The following is a 20,183-nucleotide window of genomic DNA, read 5'->3' on the forward strand; positions in this document are numbered from 1 at the left end:
ATTAGATTAGCTGCTGCCCATTCAGTCAGTTCCCAGAGGCTATGTTTCTACCAAAGGATGTTTAGGGTGTAACTACAGTATCTGCAAAGCATCCGATTATCAAAGATAAAACATGTTGGTTCTCTTTTTGTGTAACTGCAGTGCTCTGAGAAATGTTTTTTCCTCTGGCCTTTGGCTCTCATTAAGTTGAGTAGTAAGAGTGCCATGTAAACTTTTACCACATTCCTCCCACCCCCTCATCCCTGCTGGTCAGTTTCCTGACAATTGCCTTCCGTATACATGGAATTTGTTTTGCACAGCCCGTCTGTCCACGCCGCCAATAAACACATGTACTGTTATGTGAAGGCAACCTTTCACATGGAAGACGAGAAATGTAGACACAGACAGACACGTGTTAGTTTGCTCTGACTGACATGTCCTGATACTGACAGGTAGGTATAGGATCTTGTCAAGACTTGAAGCTTCACAGAAGATTATGGCTGTGGACCAGTTGGTGTACACTACAGTACAACCACATGATGACAATATCCTGGGTTTAAAGGATTTCACATGTCTATATTTGCTTGGTATTGCATTTGCATATATATATCTATTGCAAAGCGGAATGGTTTTGAATGCATTTACCTCACACTTTATTACGCTCACATATTCAGATTTATAAATGCATAAATTATTTTTATTCGGCTCATGGTCTGCCTGTATCATTTCATTAATAAATCAGTATAATGGGGTTTTTCATTCATTTCCTTCTACGTAATTGAGAGCAGTCGATGCTTATGGTACATAATGTTAATCATCGTCTTACCATTGTGTAGCCAGGAAATGCTTAGGGGTTGACTTCCTGTGGTCTTCCTTAGCAGGGGGCTTCTGAGGACTGGGTGGCTGTTTGTGTGACATCTAAAGGCAACACAGGACAGTTGGCCATTAGATTGGACAGCAGCGGTGGGCAGCGGTGGCCTAAGGGTTAGAGGAGCGCCCTTGTTGCCGAAAGGTTTCCGGTTCGATTCCCCGGACGGGCAGGAAAATTCTGGGTGGGGAAGTGATTCTCATCACTCACCCAACACCACTGAAGTGCCCTTGAGCAAGGCACTGAACCCCCAACTGCTCCCCCTGGAGCTGCTTAGTGGCCAACAGTATAAGACTGTGGTTATAAGACTGGTCAGCTCCCAGGTTTTAATGTGTGTACTGTGTGCGTGTGTGTTTCTATGTGCAGGGCGTTGCTGAAAATGAGCACCTGTGCTCAGCTACTTCCCTGGGTAAATAAAGTAAAAAAGAAAAAAAAAAAGCACTTGGGTCTATGTAGGCTACAGATTGTATTGATTCCCCGACAGCTGAGTAATCAGGATTGACTAGTTTGCTGACAGGAAGTTTTGACTAATTTCCCATTTAGTATCTATACCTGCTTTAGTGCTTCTCCCATTAAACATGCATTTTAACATTTCTACAGCATGGATTGCTGTAGTGTTGGCCATGTCATTCAGACCAGGTGTTTTCTATTACAACTAAATATGGCTACTTTGATGTGGTTGGTTAGATCTTGTTTTATCTGTTCAAATTGAAGACCCTTATCTGTCCACAGAAACCAGCTCAGAAGGAGAAAACTCCACCAGCAAAGGTTAGTTGAACCCACGTCATGTTGATGGACGCATGCTTCTCAGGATTCCAACTAAAAGTAAAAAAGAAATTGATTTCACATGACGTGCTTGTTTTTGTTCCTGTTTGTTAGAAGCAGAGTTGACACATGCGCGTACGCGTACCACTACTACCTACAAGAAATACTCATATAAACACACGTATAAAGAAAAGACCACCAGTAATCACATTAAACACCAACTTATCACGTATCCCTTATCCCTAAACTTATTTTGCCATTTTTTACTATTTTGAAAATCATTTTAAAATAGTTCAACTAGCCGATCTACATCTACATTTTGTGAGCTTGTAGATCACCTATTTTAACAATTTTAAAAGGTTTATTAAAATAGTAAAAAAAATGGCAAATAAGTTTAGGGAAGATATAACTTCTTATCTGCCGTATTCACTGTCTCTGCCGTTCCTCAGGACCAGCTGTGCAGTTTGTGGACCCTCCAGGGAAGGTGGAGGTTGGGGTGGGTGACCAGGCCAGACTCCATTGTGTGTTCAGTAGCAGCAGTGTCCCGGTGGCCTGCTGCTGGATTCACAACAGAGACAAGGTGAGCAGTGTGGAGTTTTTTTTATGGGTCCATTTGCTTCCATTTGTACACTGCACACCAAATGGAACAGAGCCTTAATTGGTATCAACACCTGCGAAGGAAGTAGGGAAGCAGCCCGGAAGTAGGACGAGTTATTCTGTGTGCATTGAGCCCATATTGGGTGTCTTCCATCTGCAGGTGGTGGTGGACGGTCCTCGGACGCGTGTCAGCAGCAGTGGGACAGAGAGCAGCGTGGAGATCAGCCAGGCATGTCCAGAAGACACAGGCTCCTACACCGTTGTGGTGCGAAACCGAAGGGGCTCCGCCCAGCAAACGGTCTCCCTCAATGTCATAGGTGAGACCAGTGGTGCCCAAAAGGTGTGCCTTGGGATACCCCATACATGATTGCAATAATATATAGGCTACAACTATGACCTGTTAAACTATTCCAACCTGGCGGCGCACCTATTTTTGAAAACGTCAAGGACGATCCAAAACAACAGATGGGTAACCGTTCAGCAATGCAGAACATTTGTTACAGAACGACCAAAATGAAGAGTTAACTGTACCGAAACTATGAGCTGAGATAAGACCGGCTGGCAGGTCACGAAGGGTACTCCGGCTGTCTCTCTTTATCCTGGTCTTCTCCCATCTTCCCATACATCTGAAAGAAATGGTGTTTCTCCTCATACTGTATCAATCATGGGCATACTCCATCAACAGAAAATGCCTGTCCAGCCATACGTTGGATGGAATGTAGGAATGTACTGTTAGGCCCAGTATGTTATCTCTAATGGTACACATGAACACACTGGAAATCTCAATATCAGCAAAAATATAAGTTATTGCATATTGACATTTGGTTATTATTAGTACTGTATATTGAACATATTTGCTGCAGTTTTTACCTATGGTTTATATTATATGTAATGCACTGCAGAAATTTTGTGAAAATACTAAGTTAACTTGAATCATCCACAACATACATTACAGTACGGTAGTATGTACCACTAGCAGAAATAACGAATCCCAAATAGAATTGCACTGAAAATGCTATACTGTACCTGGTTTGCTTAACTGGTCCTAATTTTAGGATCACAAAGGTAACAGACTCATTCCGATCCTGATATTTTGATTCTTGATCCTGGTTCTTTCATTCTACCCTTAAAAATACTGGCACACTTTACAAATGAAATCAAACACTAAACTGAACCCTAGCCAAAAAACAGGATTCTGAAACATCTGGTCGAACCATGATCGATCCTATAGAATTCCAATAGGATTTATAGGATCCTATTAGAACTTTCTGAAAATCCCATTGGATTTAGGGAAGGTCTTCTAGGGAAGGTCTACAATAAAAAAGTTAAAAATAACTGATATCGAAGATGAGACACTATCAAACTTTGGCACTTTGAACACCTATTGTAGATTTGAGTGCAAATTTGCTCTGCTTCTGTATAAAATACGTCTAAGATTGTGTAAAGTTAGTATTGTCATGTCTTAAAATTGTTTAAACATAAAACTCTATACTTTAACTAGAAAGGTCGCAATTTTAAAAAATTGCAAAGTGTGGTTGCCGCAGTGGCTTACATATGCCCCTCCCACTGATATTGCCAGCCAATTACAATTTCAAGTGTGTGTGTAAGTAATCCAATTACAATTTCAAGTGTGTGTGTAAGTAAGGGATTTATGCCCCAAAAAAAAATCATGTTTTTGCGAGAAATGGTTAAAGTTTTCGCATTTGCGGCGCCCCCTATAGATGAAAATGGAATTGCTTTTGGCTTTTGGTTGATTAAACCACCCCAGACATGTGATTCAAATTTGGGATGGATTGGACATTCCGTTCGTGATTTATGGCATTTTTTGTGATATAGGCCCCTCCTACTAACTTTGGACGACGATTACGGCCGAACGATACGCACTACCAAAATGCTGCCGATGGTGTTTAATCGGAAAGGTCCAGAGATCATGTGTACCAATTTTTGTGAGATTTGGACAAAATCTGTAGGAGGAGGAGCCAAAAGTGTGTTTTGGAGAAAATTCAAAATGGCGGAAAATCTATCATGACGCAAATGGGCGGGGCCTATATGGGGAGATGCGTCATGACCCAATGAAGTCAGGGAAAAAAATATTTTGATTTTACAACCTACGGTTCAAGAGTTATAAGCCAAAACGTAAAGTGGGCTGTTATAGCGCCACCATGAGGCTGACCGATAACATTATAAGTTGATTAATTTTAGTAATTATTATGAACCTACCCTCCAAGTTTTGTAACTATAGTGCTTACAGTCTCTGAGGAAAAAATACTTGAATGTGACAAAATGCGAAAAATCGCATTTTCCCATTCATGTCAATGGGGAAATTCTATTCACTAATAAATTCATATCAATTAAACTATACAACATTTCTCTTAAAAAAATACAAGCACATCCTTCCCGATGAAGCCGGTCAATTTGAGATATGGCTCAAGTACGTACAGTCAAAACTGTGGGAGGAGTAGCGAATCAAAAAAAAGACTAATCCAATGGAATAACTAGAAAGGTCGCAATTTTAAAAAATTGCAAAGTGTGGTTGCCGCAGTGGCTTACATATGCCCCTCCCACTGATATTGCCAGCCAATTACAATGTCACGTCACCCCTGCGATCATGCGTGGGGGATTTATCCCCCAAAAATCATGTTTTTGCGACATTTCTCGCATTTGCGGCGCCCCCTATGGATGAAAATAGAATTGCTTTTGGTACTTGGTTGATTAAACCACCCCAGACATGTGATTCAAATTTGGGATGGATTGGACATTCCGTTCGTGATTTATGGCATTTTTTGTAAAATAGGTCCCTCCTACTAACTTCGGACGACGATTACGGCCGAACGATACACACTATCAAAATTCCGCTGTTCGAGTTTTTATCGGAAAGGTCCGGAGATCATGTGTACAGATTTTTTGTGAGATTTGGACAAAATCTGTAGGAGGAAAAGCAAAAAGTGTGTTTTGGAGAAAATTCAAAATGGCGGAAAATCTATCATGACGCAAATGGGCGTGGCCTATATGGGGAGATGCGTCATGACCCAAGGAATCCAGGGAAAAAATAATTTTGATTTTACGACCTACAGTTCAAGAGTTATAAGCCAAAACGTAAAGTGGGCTGTTATAGCGCCACCATGAGGCCGACCGATAACATTATAAGTTAATTAATTTTAGTAATTATTATGAACCTCCCCTCCAAGTTTTGTAACTATAGCCCTTACAGTCTCTGAGGAAAAAATACTTGAATGTTATTTTTCGCACTTTCCCATTCATGTCAATGGGGAAATTTAAATCACTAATAAATTCATATCAATTAAACAATACAACATTTCTCTTAACAAAATACAAGCTATCGATTCCCGAGGAAGCCGGTCAATTTGAGATATGGCTTAAGTGCGTACAGTCAAAACTGTGGGAGGAGTAGTAGTTTGAAATTTAGGGTTACTATAGAAAGAATAACTAGAAAGGTCGCAATTTTAAAAAATTGCAAAGTGTGGTTGCCGCAGTGGCTTACATATGCCCCTCCCACTGATATTGCCAGCCAATTACAATGTCGCGTCACCCCTGCGATCATGTGTAAGTAATTTGGAGGGGATTTATCCCGCAAAAATCATGTTTTTGCACCATACGGTTACATTTTTGGCATTTGCAGCTCCCCCTATGGATGAAAATGGAATTGCTTTTGGAACTTGGTTGATTGAATCACCCGCAACATGTGATTACAATTTGGGATGGATCGGACATTCTGTTCGTGATTTATGGCATTTTATGTAAAATAGGCCCCTCCTACTATCTTCGGACGACGATTACGGCCGAACGATACGCACTACCAAGATTCTGCAGTTGGTGTTTTAATCGGATAGGTCCGGAGATCATCTGTGCCAATTTTTGTGAGATTTGGACAAAATCTGTAGGAGGAGGAGCCAAAAGTGTGTTTTGGAGAAAAATCAATTTTGCAGGATTTTTTTCCCCGACGAAAATGGGCGTGGTCTATATGTGGAAATGCATCATGACCCAAGGAATCCATGGAAAAGGACATTTTGATTTTACGACTTACGGTTCAAGAGTTATAGGGAAAAACGTAAAGTGGGCTGTTATAGCGCCACCATGAGGCCGAATGATGTAATAATGAATTCAATTAATTTTAATAATTATTATGAACCTCCCCTCCGAGTGTTGTAACTGTAGCACTTACGATCTCCAAGAAAAAAATACTTGAATGGGAGTCGTTGCATTTTCCTATTATAAATCAATGTTAAATACATAATTAACTAATAAATTAATATCAATTAAACTATACAACATATCTCTTAACAAAATACAAGCACACCATTCCCGATGAAGCCGGTCGATTTGACATATGGCTTGAGTGTGTGCCGCAAAAACTGTGGGAGGAGTAGTGTGTCAAAGTTTTTTTGTTCAGGTACAATAAAACACTAGAAAGGTCGCAATTTTAAAAAATTGCAGAGTGTGGTTGCCTCAATCCCCAATATAGGACCCTCCCAGTAATTTCTTAATCATGCTTTCATGTTGCACCACTTCTGTTTTCCCATGCTGTCAAAATCCTGTCATTTATAAATGTAAGTGAGCACTATACTAACAAATCAAATTCTACTACCCAATCTGTAGCCATCCAATCAGCGATTGGGTTCCACCATTGTATCAAATATCCCTGCTTTTTGCCTGTCATCTTGTCATTGTCCTTTCAGTCAGCATCCAATCACCTCCTCCATCTCCAGCCGCACCTCAGTGCTGGAGGTAGTTCATCTGCACTGTCAGATGCATGGGCAGGGGGATTGCTCTCCTATTGATGTTTATTTCAAATCGGTGTGATTTCTTCTTTTATTGAAATGTATTTAATACACAAAATGACTTTACAAGGTTGTCATACGGACAGACACAGACAGTGTCCAAGATCTACTGGTATTGTCGCTCATTGTTCTGCCTAAATTGACCACATTAAGAAGAGCTCCACCATTTCACACATAGTAAAGGATTTGTCTTGTTCCAGCATTCAGCAACTGTCCTCGACCGTTTCAGTGTCAAATAGTGATTCTTATATGGACCAATGCACTGAATGCAGTAATGTTGTTTGAAAAAGCAATCAATGAACATGTTTACTCAAAAATGACCAGATGTTTTTTGTAGGTCTCAAAATACAAATTTCGAACGTTATTGTTCTCATGTGAATTAGTGTTGTGGGTAAATAAGACTGTACCCTGTTTATATAGTAATTGGTTAACATATCAGAAGTTATCTTGTACCATGTCTTCTGTTCGTAGCATGAACCAAAATATGCACACATCTGGTAACATACTCACAATAAAAGCATGTCAGCCATTACCAGTGAGAAAATACCTGTAGTAATGTATGACTAAAAGATTAAGTACTTTATTTTTCCATCTTAAGAATATATGAATTACCTTGTAATTAATTTTGTATAGGGTTATACTTTGTGTGTATATATGTGTATGGGCTTATGCAATAATGACATAGCATTTATTCCAAAGTTAACATTTTTGTCCAGCGTCAGTTTTGATGAACCCTTCCGATTGTGAATAGTAATTTCAAAAGAACCCAAAACACATCTGTATTCATTGTAAATATTTAGACAAAATAATTACCAAACATATAGATTCACATTTCAAACACATAGTAAAAATATAGATTCACATTTCAAACACATAGTAAAAATAAGTAGAGACAAAGCACAGCAGATATAGTTTAAACAGTTTATTAACAAAAATGTATTATTTGTACCTTTATTGAAAGCAACACTATTTTATATATATATATATATATATATATATATATATGGTTGTATTTAAAGGTTATATATAATGGTAAGTATAATAATGCCAGTAAACCGTTTGTTTTATTATCGATATATTATGTTATTGACGTTATAATGGTTAATGTTACTACTATTATCAAAAGTTATATTCTAACCTTTTACTAAATTAAACATTTTCCAGAGTGAAGCAAAAAACCTGCCTCCTATTTCAGCCAATTTAGGAGTGCACAGGGAAAAATTCTTGCACCGACCCCTTTGTTAAAAAGGCGATCAAGCACGCTCCTGGAAAATATATTCTACAAACAAGCTAATAAATCTAACTTTCTGAAAGATAGGTAAAAACTATAGGGTTGCAACTATATTGAGAAAATGTATTAGTATAATTAAGCACTTAAGCCTATTAAAGGTCATTTATTTTATTAATACATTATTTAAAGTTTAGAATTATTTTAACCATGTTATTATGATTATTAATCTCCTAAACTACTTTAGTCCAATAGTGTTACAGCCCTAAAAACAAATGGTGAGTAAAACATTATGACATCTAAAACAAATCCTGAAAAGTAGAAAAGGTTAAAGGCAGAAAGATTCAAACATCTGTCAGTGCTGTAGCATCACTCAGCAGCTTCTGAAAAACAGAGAAAGAAGTGTTAGTTTTTTCCAAACACAAATGGTTCACAATCAACATGAATGCAATGGTATTCGCATGAAGAAACAAATTATTTAGTTACTATTTACCGATGAAAAACAGAAAAGTGTTAACGACAAAATAAGGCAGTAATAAGAATTATACTCTCAAATCTTACATTTACCATCAAAAGGTCAATAATAATAATAATAATACATTCGGAAACTTGTCCTCACAGGTTAAACTGTGAAAAACCGTTAAACCTTGAAAAGCACATTAGTAATGTCACAAAAATATCTTTTTACCACCTAAGAAACATTGCAAGAGTCAGACCTTTCCTCTCATTGGAGGACCCTGTATAGACCATCTACAACTAATCCAAAATGCAGCAGCCAGAATTGTAACAAACACCAGGACCACATTATCCCACTACTATAAATAAAGATTATTATTACTATTATATTTTCTCATCGGACACCAGAGCATGGTCACCGTCTGGCTATGAAGAACATAACCGGTGCGAAAACATGTCTGTGGAGCGTGTCAGATGAAACGTGTTGCGGTGGTTATTATTATTATATTTTCTCATCGGACACCAGAGCATGGTCACCGTCTGGCTATGAAGAACATAACCGGTGCGAAAACATGTCTGTGGAGCGTGTCAGATGAAACGTGTTGCGGTGGTTATCATTATATTTTCTCATCGGACACCAGAGCATGGTCACCGTCTGGCTATGAAGAACATAACCGGTGCGAAAACATGTCTGTGGAGCGTGTCAGATGAAACGTGTTGCGGTGGTTATTATTATTATATTTTCTCATCGGACACCAGAGCATGGTCACCGTCTGGCTATGAAGAACATAACCGGTGCGAAAACATGTCTGTGGAGCGTGTCAGATGAAACGTGTTGCGGTGGTTATCATTATTATATTTTCTCATCGGACACCAGAGCATGGTCACCGTCTGGCTATGAAGAACATAACCGGTGCGAAAACATGTCTGTGGAGCGTGTCAGATGAAACGTGTTGCGGTGGTTATTATTATTATATTTTCTCATCGGACACCAGAGCATGGTCACCGTCTGGCTATGAAGAACATAACCGGTGCGAAAACATGTCTGTGGAGCGTGTCAGATGAAACGTGTTGCGGTGGTTATCATTATATTTTCTCATCGGACACCAGAGCATGGTCACCGTCTGGCTATGAAGAACATAACCGGTGCGAAAACATGTCTGTGGAGCGTGTCAGATGAAACGTGTTGCGGTGGTTATTATTATTATATTTTCTCATCGGACACCAGAGCATGGTCACCGTCTGGCTATGAAGAACATAACCGGTGCGAAAACATGTCTGTGGAGCGTGTCAGATGAAACGTGTTGCGGTGGTTATCATTATTATATTTTCTCATCGGACACCAGAGCATGGTCACCGTCTGGCTATGAAGAACATAACCGGTGCGAAAACATGTCTGTGGAGCGTGTCAGATGAAACGTGTTGCGGTGGTTATCATTATTATATTTTCTCATCGGACACCAGAGCATGGTCACCGTCTGGCTATGAAGAACATAACCGGTGCGAAAACATGTCTGTGGAGCGTGTCAGATGAAACGTGTTGCGGTGGTTATTATTATTATTCTCGCTCCTATGCCACCAAAATGTGGTACGCCCTACCAACAGTCATTAAGACATGCGAATCCCTTGACTCCTTCAAAACCGCTCTCAAAGGGCACCTACGGACGGCTGCAATTCGAAACTGGCCCCTGTAAAATCGGAATCCCTCAAACACGGACGCAAGGACAACACAAGAGACGGTCACGGCCACACAGCCAACTCAAGGTACGGCCACTGAGCCGACATGGGGACCCAACGCAAGGACAACACAAGAGACGGTCACGGCCACACAGCCAACTCAAGGTACGGCCACTGAGCCGACTTGGGGACCCAACACAAGGACAACACAAGAAATGGTCACGGCCACACAGCCAACTCAAGGTACGGCCACTGAGCCGACTTGGGGACCCAACGCAAGGACAACACAAGAGACGGTCACGGCCACACAGCCAACTCAAGGTACGGCCACTGAGCCGACTTGGGGACCCAACACAAGGACAACACAAGAAATGGTCACGGCCACACAGCCAACTCAAGGTACAGCCACTGAGCCGACTTGGGGACCCAACGCAAGGACAACACAAGAGACGGTCACGGCCACACAGCCAACTCAAGGTACGGCCACTGAGCCGACTTGGGGACCCAACACAAGGACAACACAAGAAATGGTCACAGCCACACAGCCAACTCAAGGTACGGCCACGGAGCCGACTTGGGGACCCAACGCAGCTCCTCCAAGGAAATCAAACAAATGAATGGAGCTGAACTTGAATCCCCCCCACCAATCAATCAATCATATTTTCTCATCGGACACCAGAGAATCGTGTGGCTTCACTACTCATGTTCGGAGGATAATACGCAATACACAGGATTGTGGTAGCTGTAGTAAGTACGCAGCACTCCAGACTGTAGACATTGCTGTGGTCTGGAGATGTACATGTGATCCAACAGCGTGTTCTTGTCTGTGGTCGCCTCCTTGATGAGTTGTGCATATCCTCTGGAGTCTAGCAGCCTGCTTATGGGCCCACCAAAAGTGGGCCCTTGAAGTAGATCTTCATTAAAATCTCCACAGAGTACGATGGGATGGTGGTCCATAATTTCTAAGCCGTCCAGGAGGGCCTTCAGGTTGTCCAGGAACGGGTCACCGTAACGTGGTGGTCTGTACACCGCAGCGATCAGAAGCTTGACAGGGGACTCGATCTTGACGACCACAAACTCCATGTTTGTCACATTGAAAATGTTCCGCCTTTCACTAGCCTGGAAATGGTCCTTCACATACACAGCCACACCTCCGCCGTTCTGTTCTGCACGGTCAGGGTTGCTTGCGTATGACACGTGTCTGTTGCGGCTGAACATGGTGTATCCATCCAATTGCAGACCGTCATCCACAACAGAGCCAGTGAGATGGGTTTCTGTCAAGCACAGGACATCTGCAAGTGGAAATTCGTGATGTTGCCTGATGTCCTGAATGTGAGCCCGTAAGCTTTGCGTGTTGTGATGGACAATCGTCAGCGTTTGCGCTTGGCCCATCTTCTCTCGAAAAGGCAACAGTGGCATGACACTGTCCAGTGAGGTGGTCTTCATGGATTCCAGGGCGGCTGTGATTTCCGGATCAGCGTAGATTTTCTTCTCATCAAAGTCGATGATGTGCAATCCTTGCAATGACGTTGTCCTACTGAGGGCAACGTAGGCCATGCCTGGTTGGAAGATCCGTTTCAGGGAAACCACGGCGGATTGCGTAGTCATGCCTTGGACTTTGTGAGCTGTGCAAGCATATGCCAACTTGATGGGAAATTGCCTGCGAATCACTTTCTGGTCACTCAGGTATTCCTCCACCCTTATGATGTGCACTTGCTTAGCGCCAGGTGTAGTTCTGCGATATTTCAGCCCGGCATCAGGCTTGTCTAGCAGAAGCCAAAGCTTGGCTACCGTAGTGCCGTCCTGGTTCACCAGATACTCGACACTATCGATCTTGCCAAATGTCCCGTTGACAAGGCCATCTTCCACATCTATGTTCCTGATGATCATGACAGGGGCGCCTTCTGCAACTTGCAAATTGTCAAGAAGGTCCTTTTGCTGTCCTGTACAGGCTCTGTTAAGACGAGTCATCTGGTGATTCCGCTCATCTCTCCTGTAGTCTTCTGCAGGTATGTCAACGATGTGGGTGTGGAGCTCAGACAAGGACTTGTTGTTGTGTGCCGCAACTTCTTTGTTGGTTGCGAAGATGTGCACAACATCCTTGGGACAAAGGTGACGCCCAGTCACTCTCTGAGCAAGAAGATCTTTGTCTGCAACACTCAGCGGATCCTTCTTCCCTTTGACTCTCAGCCGATTGAGAAGTTCTGCGTAGGGCACATCATCTTTCTGTCGCATGATCTCCGTCAACGTGATCATCTGAAAGTGTTCGTGCAAAAGGTCCGGTTTGCATTCCTCGAGCACGCAGAGCGGTTTCCCTTGTGACGTTGGAGGGAGCTGGTGAAAGTCACCTACTGCAAGCACAGACATGCCTCCGAATGGCATCTTGCTGCCTTTAATCTCTTGCAGTCTCCAGTGGACGAAGGCAAACAAGTCTTTGGAAATCATCGACACCTCATCAATGACGATGATCTGCGCATTCCCCAGCTTCGCTCGCATGTCATCCAATCTATTTCCCAAGCCTGTGTAGGGGGGTTTGAGGCTTCTTGGCAACTTCAACAGGGAGTGCAGAGTGTTCCCTGAGATGTTGTATGCTGCAGTTCCAGTGAACGCAGACAGCAGCACTGTGGGCGTAGATGGATCAGTGTCTTCAAACAGTCTGGGGAGTCGACGGAGAATTCTTGTTCCCTCACCGTAGACGCACCTTATCAGGTGTGATTTGCCAGTTCCAGCACCTCCAGTGACAAAGTAAAAGAACGGGTCGGGGTTCTGCTCGTTCACGCTCTTCAAGCACCAGTCACGTACAGAGTGAAAGATGGAGGCTTGTGTCTGGTTGAGGTTTCGACACATAGTGAGCAGATGATCCAGGCTCACCTGTGGGGCCGATACAGCAACATGTGTAATATTAGGCACGTCTTGAGCACTGAACTCTGGCACGTCGTCTCGTTCCTCATCATCCAGCGGAATTTCATCTTGTTGGGCAAGACATTCCAATCGATCGAGCTCATTTTCTGCTGCAATGTCGGCCCACGCGTCTTCAGCAGGGCCATTCTTCAGGAACTCCTCCATGGCTTCTTCGATCGATTCACTGTGTTTCTCGAACTTCTTCCTGTTCCTAGCAACAATTATATTGGCTCCCCAAACCTCATCTGTTCCAGGTAATCTCACAGACGCGTTGTGGTAGAACTCTGTGTAGGAGGGGAAGGTTTCGGTTTTCAGCGATGTTTGGTAGCGATGGGGAAGGTAGACTTTAAGCAGGGTGCCATAGTATTTTTCGGGTTCCTTCTGTTCCGAAAATTTCGCATATCTGATGACTGCGGGGTAGCCAACCTTTTTGCGCTTCCTCATGGTTCCCATGTTGTCGGCGAGCTTTACGCAATCCCGCTGTTTAGCTTCATCACCGTACACAACCCTGTAGTCGGATGCAAATTCAGCTAGACACATGTTGTCAAACTCGGGGGATTTGGGTCTGGCATTGTATCTGTCCAGACATCCTGTCATCCATACGTGTTCTGAATCGTCTGGTCTTTTCTGCAGCGTGCTGAGCGGGAGGCTCATTCTCATGGCATTGTCATCCGTGGGGAGGAAGATAACTTGCCGGGAGCATTTCTTCAAATGCAAACTGCAAGTCCGGGCGACTGCCTCCTGTGCACTAACCTGTCTGTTTTTGACATAGGAGTGAACCAGTTGGTTCATTGCATCTCTCTCGCTCACTTTCGTGGGGTCTATTCCAACCACTACTTGCTTGAGAAGTTCGCCCATCTCACTTTCGGCCTTGGATATGTAGGACAGCATGTAGGAGATGCAGACATAGTGGTCCAGGACAAACTGGATATCCATGTTCGCATTCCAGGCCTTCAGCAAAACTGGGTTGTAGTTATTCACAAAGCCGTCCTTCACTCCACGCTTCATCAAGAGGACATGTGTCTTCCTCATGTCTTGAAGAGAGGCATTGTACTCTTCCCGAGTCAAATTGCACTTTGCCAGCAAGTCCGCTAGGTCAGTCACTTCTGATGTGCCATCAATCAGCATATCAAACAGTGGTTTGAGTTTGGCCATAGAAGCTTGCGTCTGTGCAGTCCGTTTTTTGCCTAAGCCTTTTGCACCGTCCTTTGCCTCCTTTCTTGCACTCTTATTTGCTGCATCATTTCCAGCCGTTGCGCCATCATCCAAATCTTTTTCAAGTTCTTCCTGAATTGGATCAACTGGCGTCGGGTTTGTGATCCACGTTTTGTCCACTGGTGGTTTTGGGAATCCAAACCTGCATGTCTTGCGACCTTTCCTACACGATTTGGTATGGTTTCTGCTGTGCATCTGAACCTCTGTGACAATTTTGTAGAGTATGGGATCTTCGTTCGGATCAGGCAGCTGGCACTTAATGTAGCGGTCTGCAAACTCGCAAATCTTCTCGTCTGAGTCTTCTCCATATACGGGGGCGTCGGCTATCCACATTAAACAATGCAAATGAGGGGACCCTCTTGCTTGGAATTCCACGCGATGGAACCAATCGATGACGCGTCCAATTGGAAGAGCCTTATCAAACAGCACGTTTCTATAATACGAACTAACTCGCTTGTCAAACATGCGCATGGTCGTCACTGCATTGCTTCTGAGGATGTCGCATTTGTCATTCCAGTCCAGCTTGTCGAAGTCCACTATTTGGCCTTGCTGTGCTTTGATTGCCTTTATAACCTCCGGCCATCTGAACTCTGCAGCACTTATGGTCAAAAAGAAGGTGGGTGGACCTATCTGACGGACCATGGCAAACAAATCCAACATGGTCTTCTGCCAGTAAGCTGGAGTCCCCCTCATTGGCGACATGAATCTTGTTGCGTCGCGGTTTTTGACCAGTCGCTCGACTTCAGACTTGTTCTGCAACATCTTGTTGTTGATCCGGCGACCATCTTTGGTTTTGGGTTTGCCTTTTCTCAATTGGATTGAGATGGTGTTTTTTGCCAAGTGTGTCTCTGAGACAAACTGTGCAAAGAAGAGATAGGTTTGGTCTCTTGCAAAACGTGCGTCAACACCGAAAAGTCTCGCGTTGAAGTACCTGCTTGGGGACAGTTTGACCCTTCTCTTCCGATCAAACGTGTTCTCTCCAGTGGGAAACAATGTCGGGAAGGCCTTTGCTTCGAGGTTAGGGACTGTGCTGTAGCTGACAGGCTTGTTTCCTTCCGCTGGGGCTATGGTGAATATGCCATCTCCATATGTCATCATGTCCTGCCCAATGTCGTCCGGTTGCAGGCAACTGTCTAGGCCATGTCCAGGTCTCAGCACATCTTGCTCATCCTCAGCACTGGGTGGATGCTGATCCACTGTCCGTGATGAGTCGAGAGCTTCCGTAGAATCAGCCACTTCCATCATTTCGGCCTCATCACAACTGTCCATGCCGTCGTCTGTGGCCGTCTGTTCAGAAGCGGGTAGTTCTTCAAGCGGGTCTACCACAGCTTCACCACTGATGTCGTCCTCGTCTCGGATTGTGATGTTCCTGTAGTCGGGGTGTGTCTCGATGAGTTTCCTCAGAGCCAAAACTACATTCCTCACATTGACAGTGTGAAACAAATGATGGCCTTTGTACCGCAGACGTCGCTTCAGCTTCACTCTGTACAAACCAGATGAGTCGAGCCTTCTGGGTAAGGCGTTTATGGTGGTTTCCACGTTTGATGGTACACACACCACAGCACCATGTACAGCTCCTTGTTTGCCTTTAGGGAGAGTGAGAATCTTGGCAAATGGGATGTCTAATGCTGTCATTTGTCTTTCCAGAACATTCAGTTGGCAAAGCTCTGGAGGAATGGCTGCTAGCTCCAAGTTGTTTGCAACAGCTATGTCTGGCATTCTTCCTGCTAGTACAATTCTGTGACAGCATTTACATATCCACTCTCTATGTCTTTCTTTGGGTACAGTGCACTCGTCTGGGCCTCCGCATTCATGGTCACAGAAATGAACGTATTTTCCAGTCAAGCATGCTGCAACTAAGTCAGGGTTTGTCTTGTACTTTTCCCGATGACAAGGGTCCACTTGACCAGAGAACAGCGCCCGGTGGCACGTTGTGCACACAAATGTTGGTCCATCTTCTATGTCTGCGTGGAATTTCGCTATACAGCAGTCTTGGAGCTGCTTTTCTTGTAAATCTTTCCGTGCTTCATTTTCAACGCGCCTATCTTCTGCTTTAACGCGCCTCTTGTTGTCTTCAACGCGCAATCTGAGCTGCACTCGACATAACTCAATGTACCTTCTTTTTAATTTCAAGGCTTGGCGGATGTCACGGCGCATCTTGAAGAACGCGTCCGTTTTGCATTTGTGGGCCATGTAGAACTTCATGTGTTCCCTGACCTTTTCTTTGAACGCCTCATCTGTATTGTACCTAATTTTGTTTTTAGCCTTCCGCTTCCCTCTGAACGCCTCATATTTATTGTACCTAATGTTGTCATATGCCTTGCTAAATGCCTTGCGCTTCGCCCTGAACTTTTTATCTGTATTGTACCTAATGTTGTCATATGCCTTGCTAAATGCCTTGCGCTTCCCTCTGAACACCTCATCTGTCTTGTACCTGTCCCTGTGCTTCTGCAGTTCCTTCACTCTGAAATTCAGATTTTTGCTGTATTTGCTTCTGAAGTATGCGCTGTTGTATCCTTTTTGCTTAGCCCTGAATTCTGTATCTATGATGCACCTCTTTGCCCTGTACTTCCTGATATATTCCTTCTTCCTGGCCCTAATATCTTCAATTGTGTTTGTCCGAGTTGTTGGTTTCTGTGAATTTGTTTTTCGTGTCAGTTTCTGTCGCCGGATTTTGTTCAGTTTGCGAAAAGCGTCAGATGAAGTGTTGAACCTCACTTGTGTGGATGATGAAATTCCTGACTGCAGAGAAGGCTTGGTGCTTGATGGCCCAGTATTTGTTTCATGCCTGCTAGTTGAGGGTGACGGGACATTTCTCTCTACATGGGGTGATGGGGCATTTGTCCGTACAAATGTCACTGGCATGAAGTCAAACAGCATTCTGTCAATCGGTATGGAATGTACGCTGGCATTTAGATGGTCAATTTTGGCAATCAGATCATCCAAGTGAGTGAAGGTCATCATTACTGCTTTTCCTCCTTGCCACGAACCTAAAGGTAGGCCATCAGCATTTCTGCCGTGTGAGTCAAACATTCCATATCTTCCAGACACGTCTCTAAATACAGCAATTGTGTATGGCGATACAGTAAGCAGTGCATGTGTCACATCTGCAGACAAACACTGGAGTCTTGCATGAAGATTCAGCAACCAATGCTGCCGTCTCGCATCTCCTGCGTCTCTCATGTATCCCGTCTCCACATTCGATTTGATCACAGAGTAGTGATTGTGTTCCGTTTCCACATTGAGAGGTGTTTCCTCCATCGTCAGGAATTTGCTCTGAAACCGCTTCAGTCTTTTTAATCTATTGATTGTTCTTTTATACAGACAGTCTCCCATGTCTAGTATCTTGTTGAGGTCATCCCTCTTCAAGTCAAGTCCCTCATATTGGTGTGCCATAAATGTGAGAGCCATGCATGTACACTGCTTATTCCTTGAAAAATTGGGATATGAACGATGACCCTGACTTCTGGATGCTTGCACAGATATCACAGAGGGTGGTGGAATGCATGGTTCATGCACAGGGTCCCTGTTGGAAAGGTCCATGGCCTGCACACCGCCATCTTGTTCATGAACTTCATGATGCAGAGCTTTTTTTGCTGAAGGCTCCACGAGTGGTGCAATTGACTCCCGCTTCTTTGCATCGACTTCCTCGACTGAAGTGCTACCGTTTGGTGATTGTGAAAGATTGGCCTTAGCAGGGCTAGACCAGAATTTCTTTTTAGCCACAGATTTCTGCTTCCGACGAGGCATGATGTCACAATGTTATGTGACAAAATAATGACTAGATCTAAACGTGTTAAAAATCACAATTTACCTGTAAATATGCAGTCTGTAACCAAGAATTAACTTACTTACCGTTAAATATATGTATTATCTAATTAACCAAGAAGGAAATTACTTACTGTTACTATATGTAGTCTCTAACTAACCAAGAATTAACTTTCTTACCGTTATATATGAAGTCACTGGTGTAGCTGTTCAGACCTGATGACCTAAGCAGTTAAAAAAAATATATAGTTCAGACTAGAGACTACATTTTGACTTGTTTCATTGTCTTTTAGATTTACTTTTAAAGTACAATTGGAGTGAAGCAATATGTTAATGTTTACTGAAGGTTCTGTAATTCTGTAAACCACAGAATAGAGCATGAAATGCAATGACACTCATCTGAAATAGGCAAAATTAGAATAGCAATGTTGTATTATAACACAAAAAAGCAACACCAGTGACAAACTGAATTTAGTATTGCAACCACTAACTAACGTTACCATTTATTTCTAAGAGTAGGAAGGTAACATTTGTAAAATGTGTGGACACAGGATGCAATTAAAGTGGTGAAGTGTTGAAAGCTAATAACATGTAGTGGCATGGAGGCACCAATCCCATTATGTAAACTAGAGTAGACATCACATAAGGTCAATGTCCTAACATCAATCACCTTGGTTTGTTAATTAGCAGAGTTAAATTTAACGGTATTTAGGCGACATATTTAAAGACCTCCATGTAAGTTATGTGAAGTGCATAAGATGGTCACATAGGTCATCAATTTCACCATAACACTGCCATGCTGGAGTGACAGAGTGCGAGTGAGCAAGTGGCCAAGATTTTTGGTATTTGAATTCTTTACAATTAACTGAATGATGTCAAAGAAGTGTCCATTTGCAATACAAAAGTATGCAAGTGACAAACCTAGTGACGGACCAGTCCGGGTCACCACAGCCTGTGGTGACCAGTGACAGCTGTCTCCCTCTTTGGAACTGTAATTTTACACACACACACACACACACACACACACACACACACACACACACACACACACACACACACACACACACACACACACACACACACACACACACACACACACACAGTAGAATTGTTAGAGTATATCATTATTACATGGGTCTTACAGTGATGTAAATAGGTTTTCAATGTAATAGGTCCTGGGACTCAGGGGTGGTCTGTTAGATGGGTCCCAGGGACATTTGATGAGTCCTACTTAAACAATGTTAGAGTACAGTACTGCAGGGGTCCTTGAGGGAGTTCCAGGGGGTTCCCAGCTAAAATATATATAGACTGGAAGCAGATGGTTCCATGTATCTGTATATCTGAGAACGTACAAATGGCCGCTGGGTCCATTTGGTTAATTTGTACACAGAGTTAAATTGACATGGTTTTACAATATAGATTGGGGTGCCAGAGAAATAGAAATGTCATTAAATGGGGGTCCAAGCCAAGGCCTAATACATGCCAGTTTGACATCTATTAGGCCTGGGACTAGTTTGACATGTATTGGACCCCAGATGCTTGAAATTCAAATAATTGAGAATCACTGAGCCATATGAATCTTGTATGGGTGTTGCTGCCCTGGCATATATTTTCAAATGTTGGTCTGTGGGCTAATAAGTATCAATTTGGGGGCCCTTGATATGAAAAGGTTTAAGAACCACTGCAGTGCACACACACACACACACACACACACACACACACACACACACACACACACACACACACACACACACACACACACACACACACACACACACACACATGCAATTTTTATACAAAATGTTTTACAAACATAGCAGATGTACAAGCTCACAAGGCATCTGTAGTAGGGATGTGAAACGACTCATATTTGGCAAATAAGTCGAGGCCGCAAATCAAATGAGTCGATGGATTTTTTTCCTTTTGTGTT

General features: G+C 43.0%; 1 protein-coding gene across 4 annotated transcripts in view; it reads left to right on the forward strand.

Moving 5' to 3' along the window:
* Positions 1-20,183, forward strand: part of LOC306914875 (myosin light chain kinase, smooth muscle-like) — a 40,780-nt gene that overhangs the window by 3,748 nt on the left and 16,849 nt on the right. For all 4 annotated transcript variants that reach the window (XM_079492095.1, XM_079492093.1, XM_079492094.1 and 1 more), the window contains exons 4-6: positions 1,580-1,615; positions 2,062-2,192; positions 2,370-2,526. In XM_079492095.1, the coding sequence (XP_079348221.1) occupies positions 1,580-1,615; positions 2,062-2,192; positions 2,370-2,526 (324 nt within the window). The remainder of the gene's footprint in view (positions 1-1,579; positions 1,616-2,061; positions 2,193-2,369; positions 2,527-20,183) is intronic.

This window comes from Electrona antarctica (genome assembly GCF_951216825.1).
Source record: "Electrona antarctica genome assembly, chromosome: 22".
Lineage (NCBI taxonomy): Eukaryota > Metazoa > Chordata > Actinopteri > Myctophiformes > Myctophidae > Electrona > Electrona antarctica.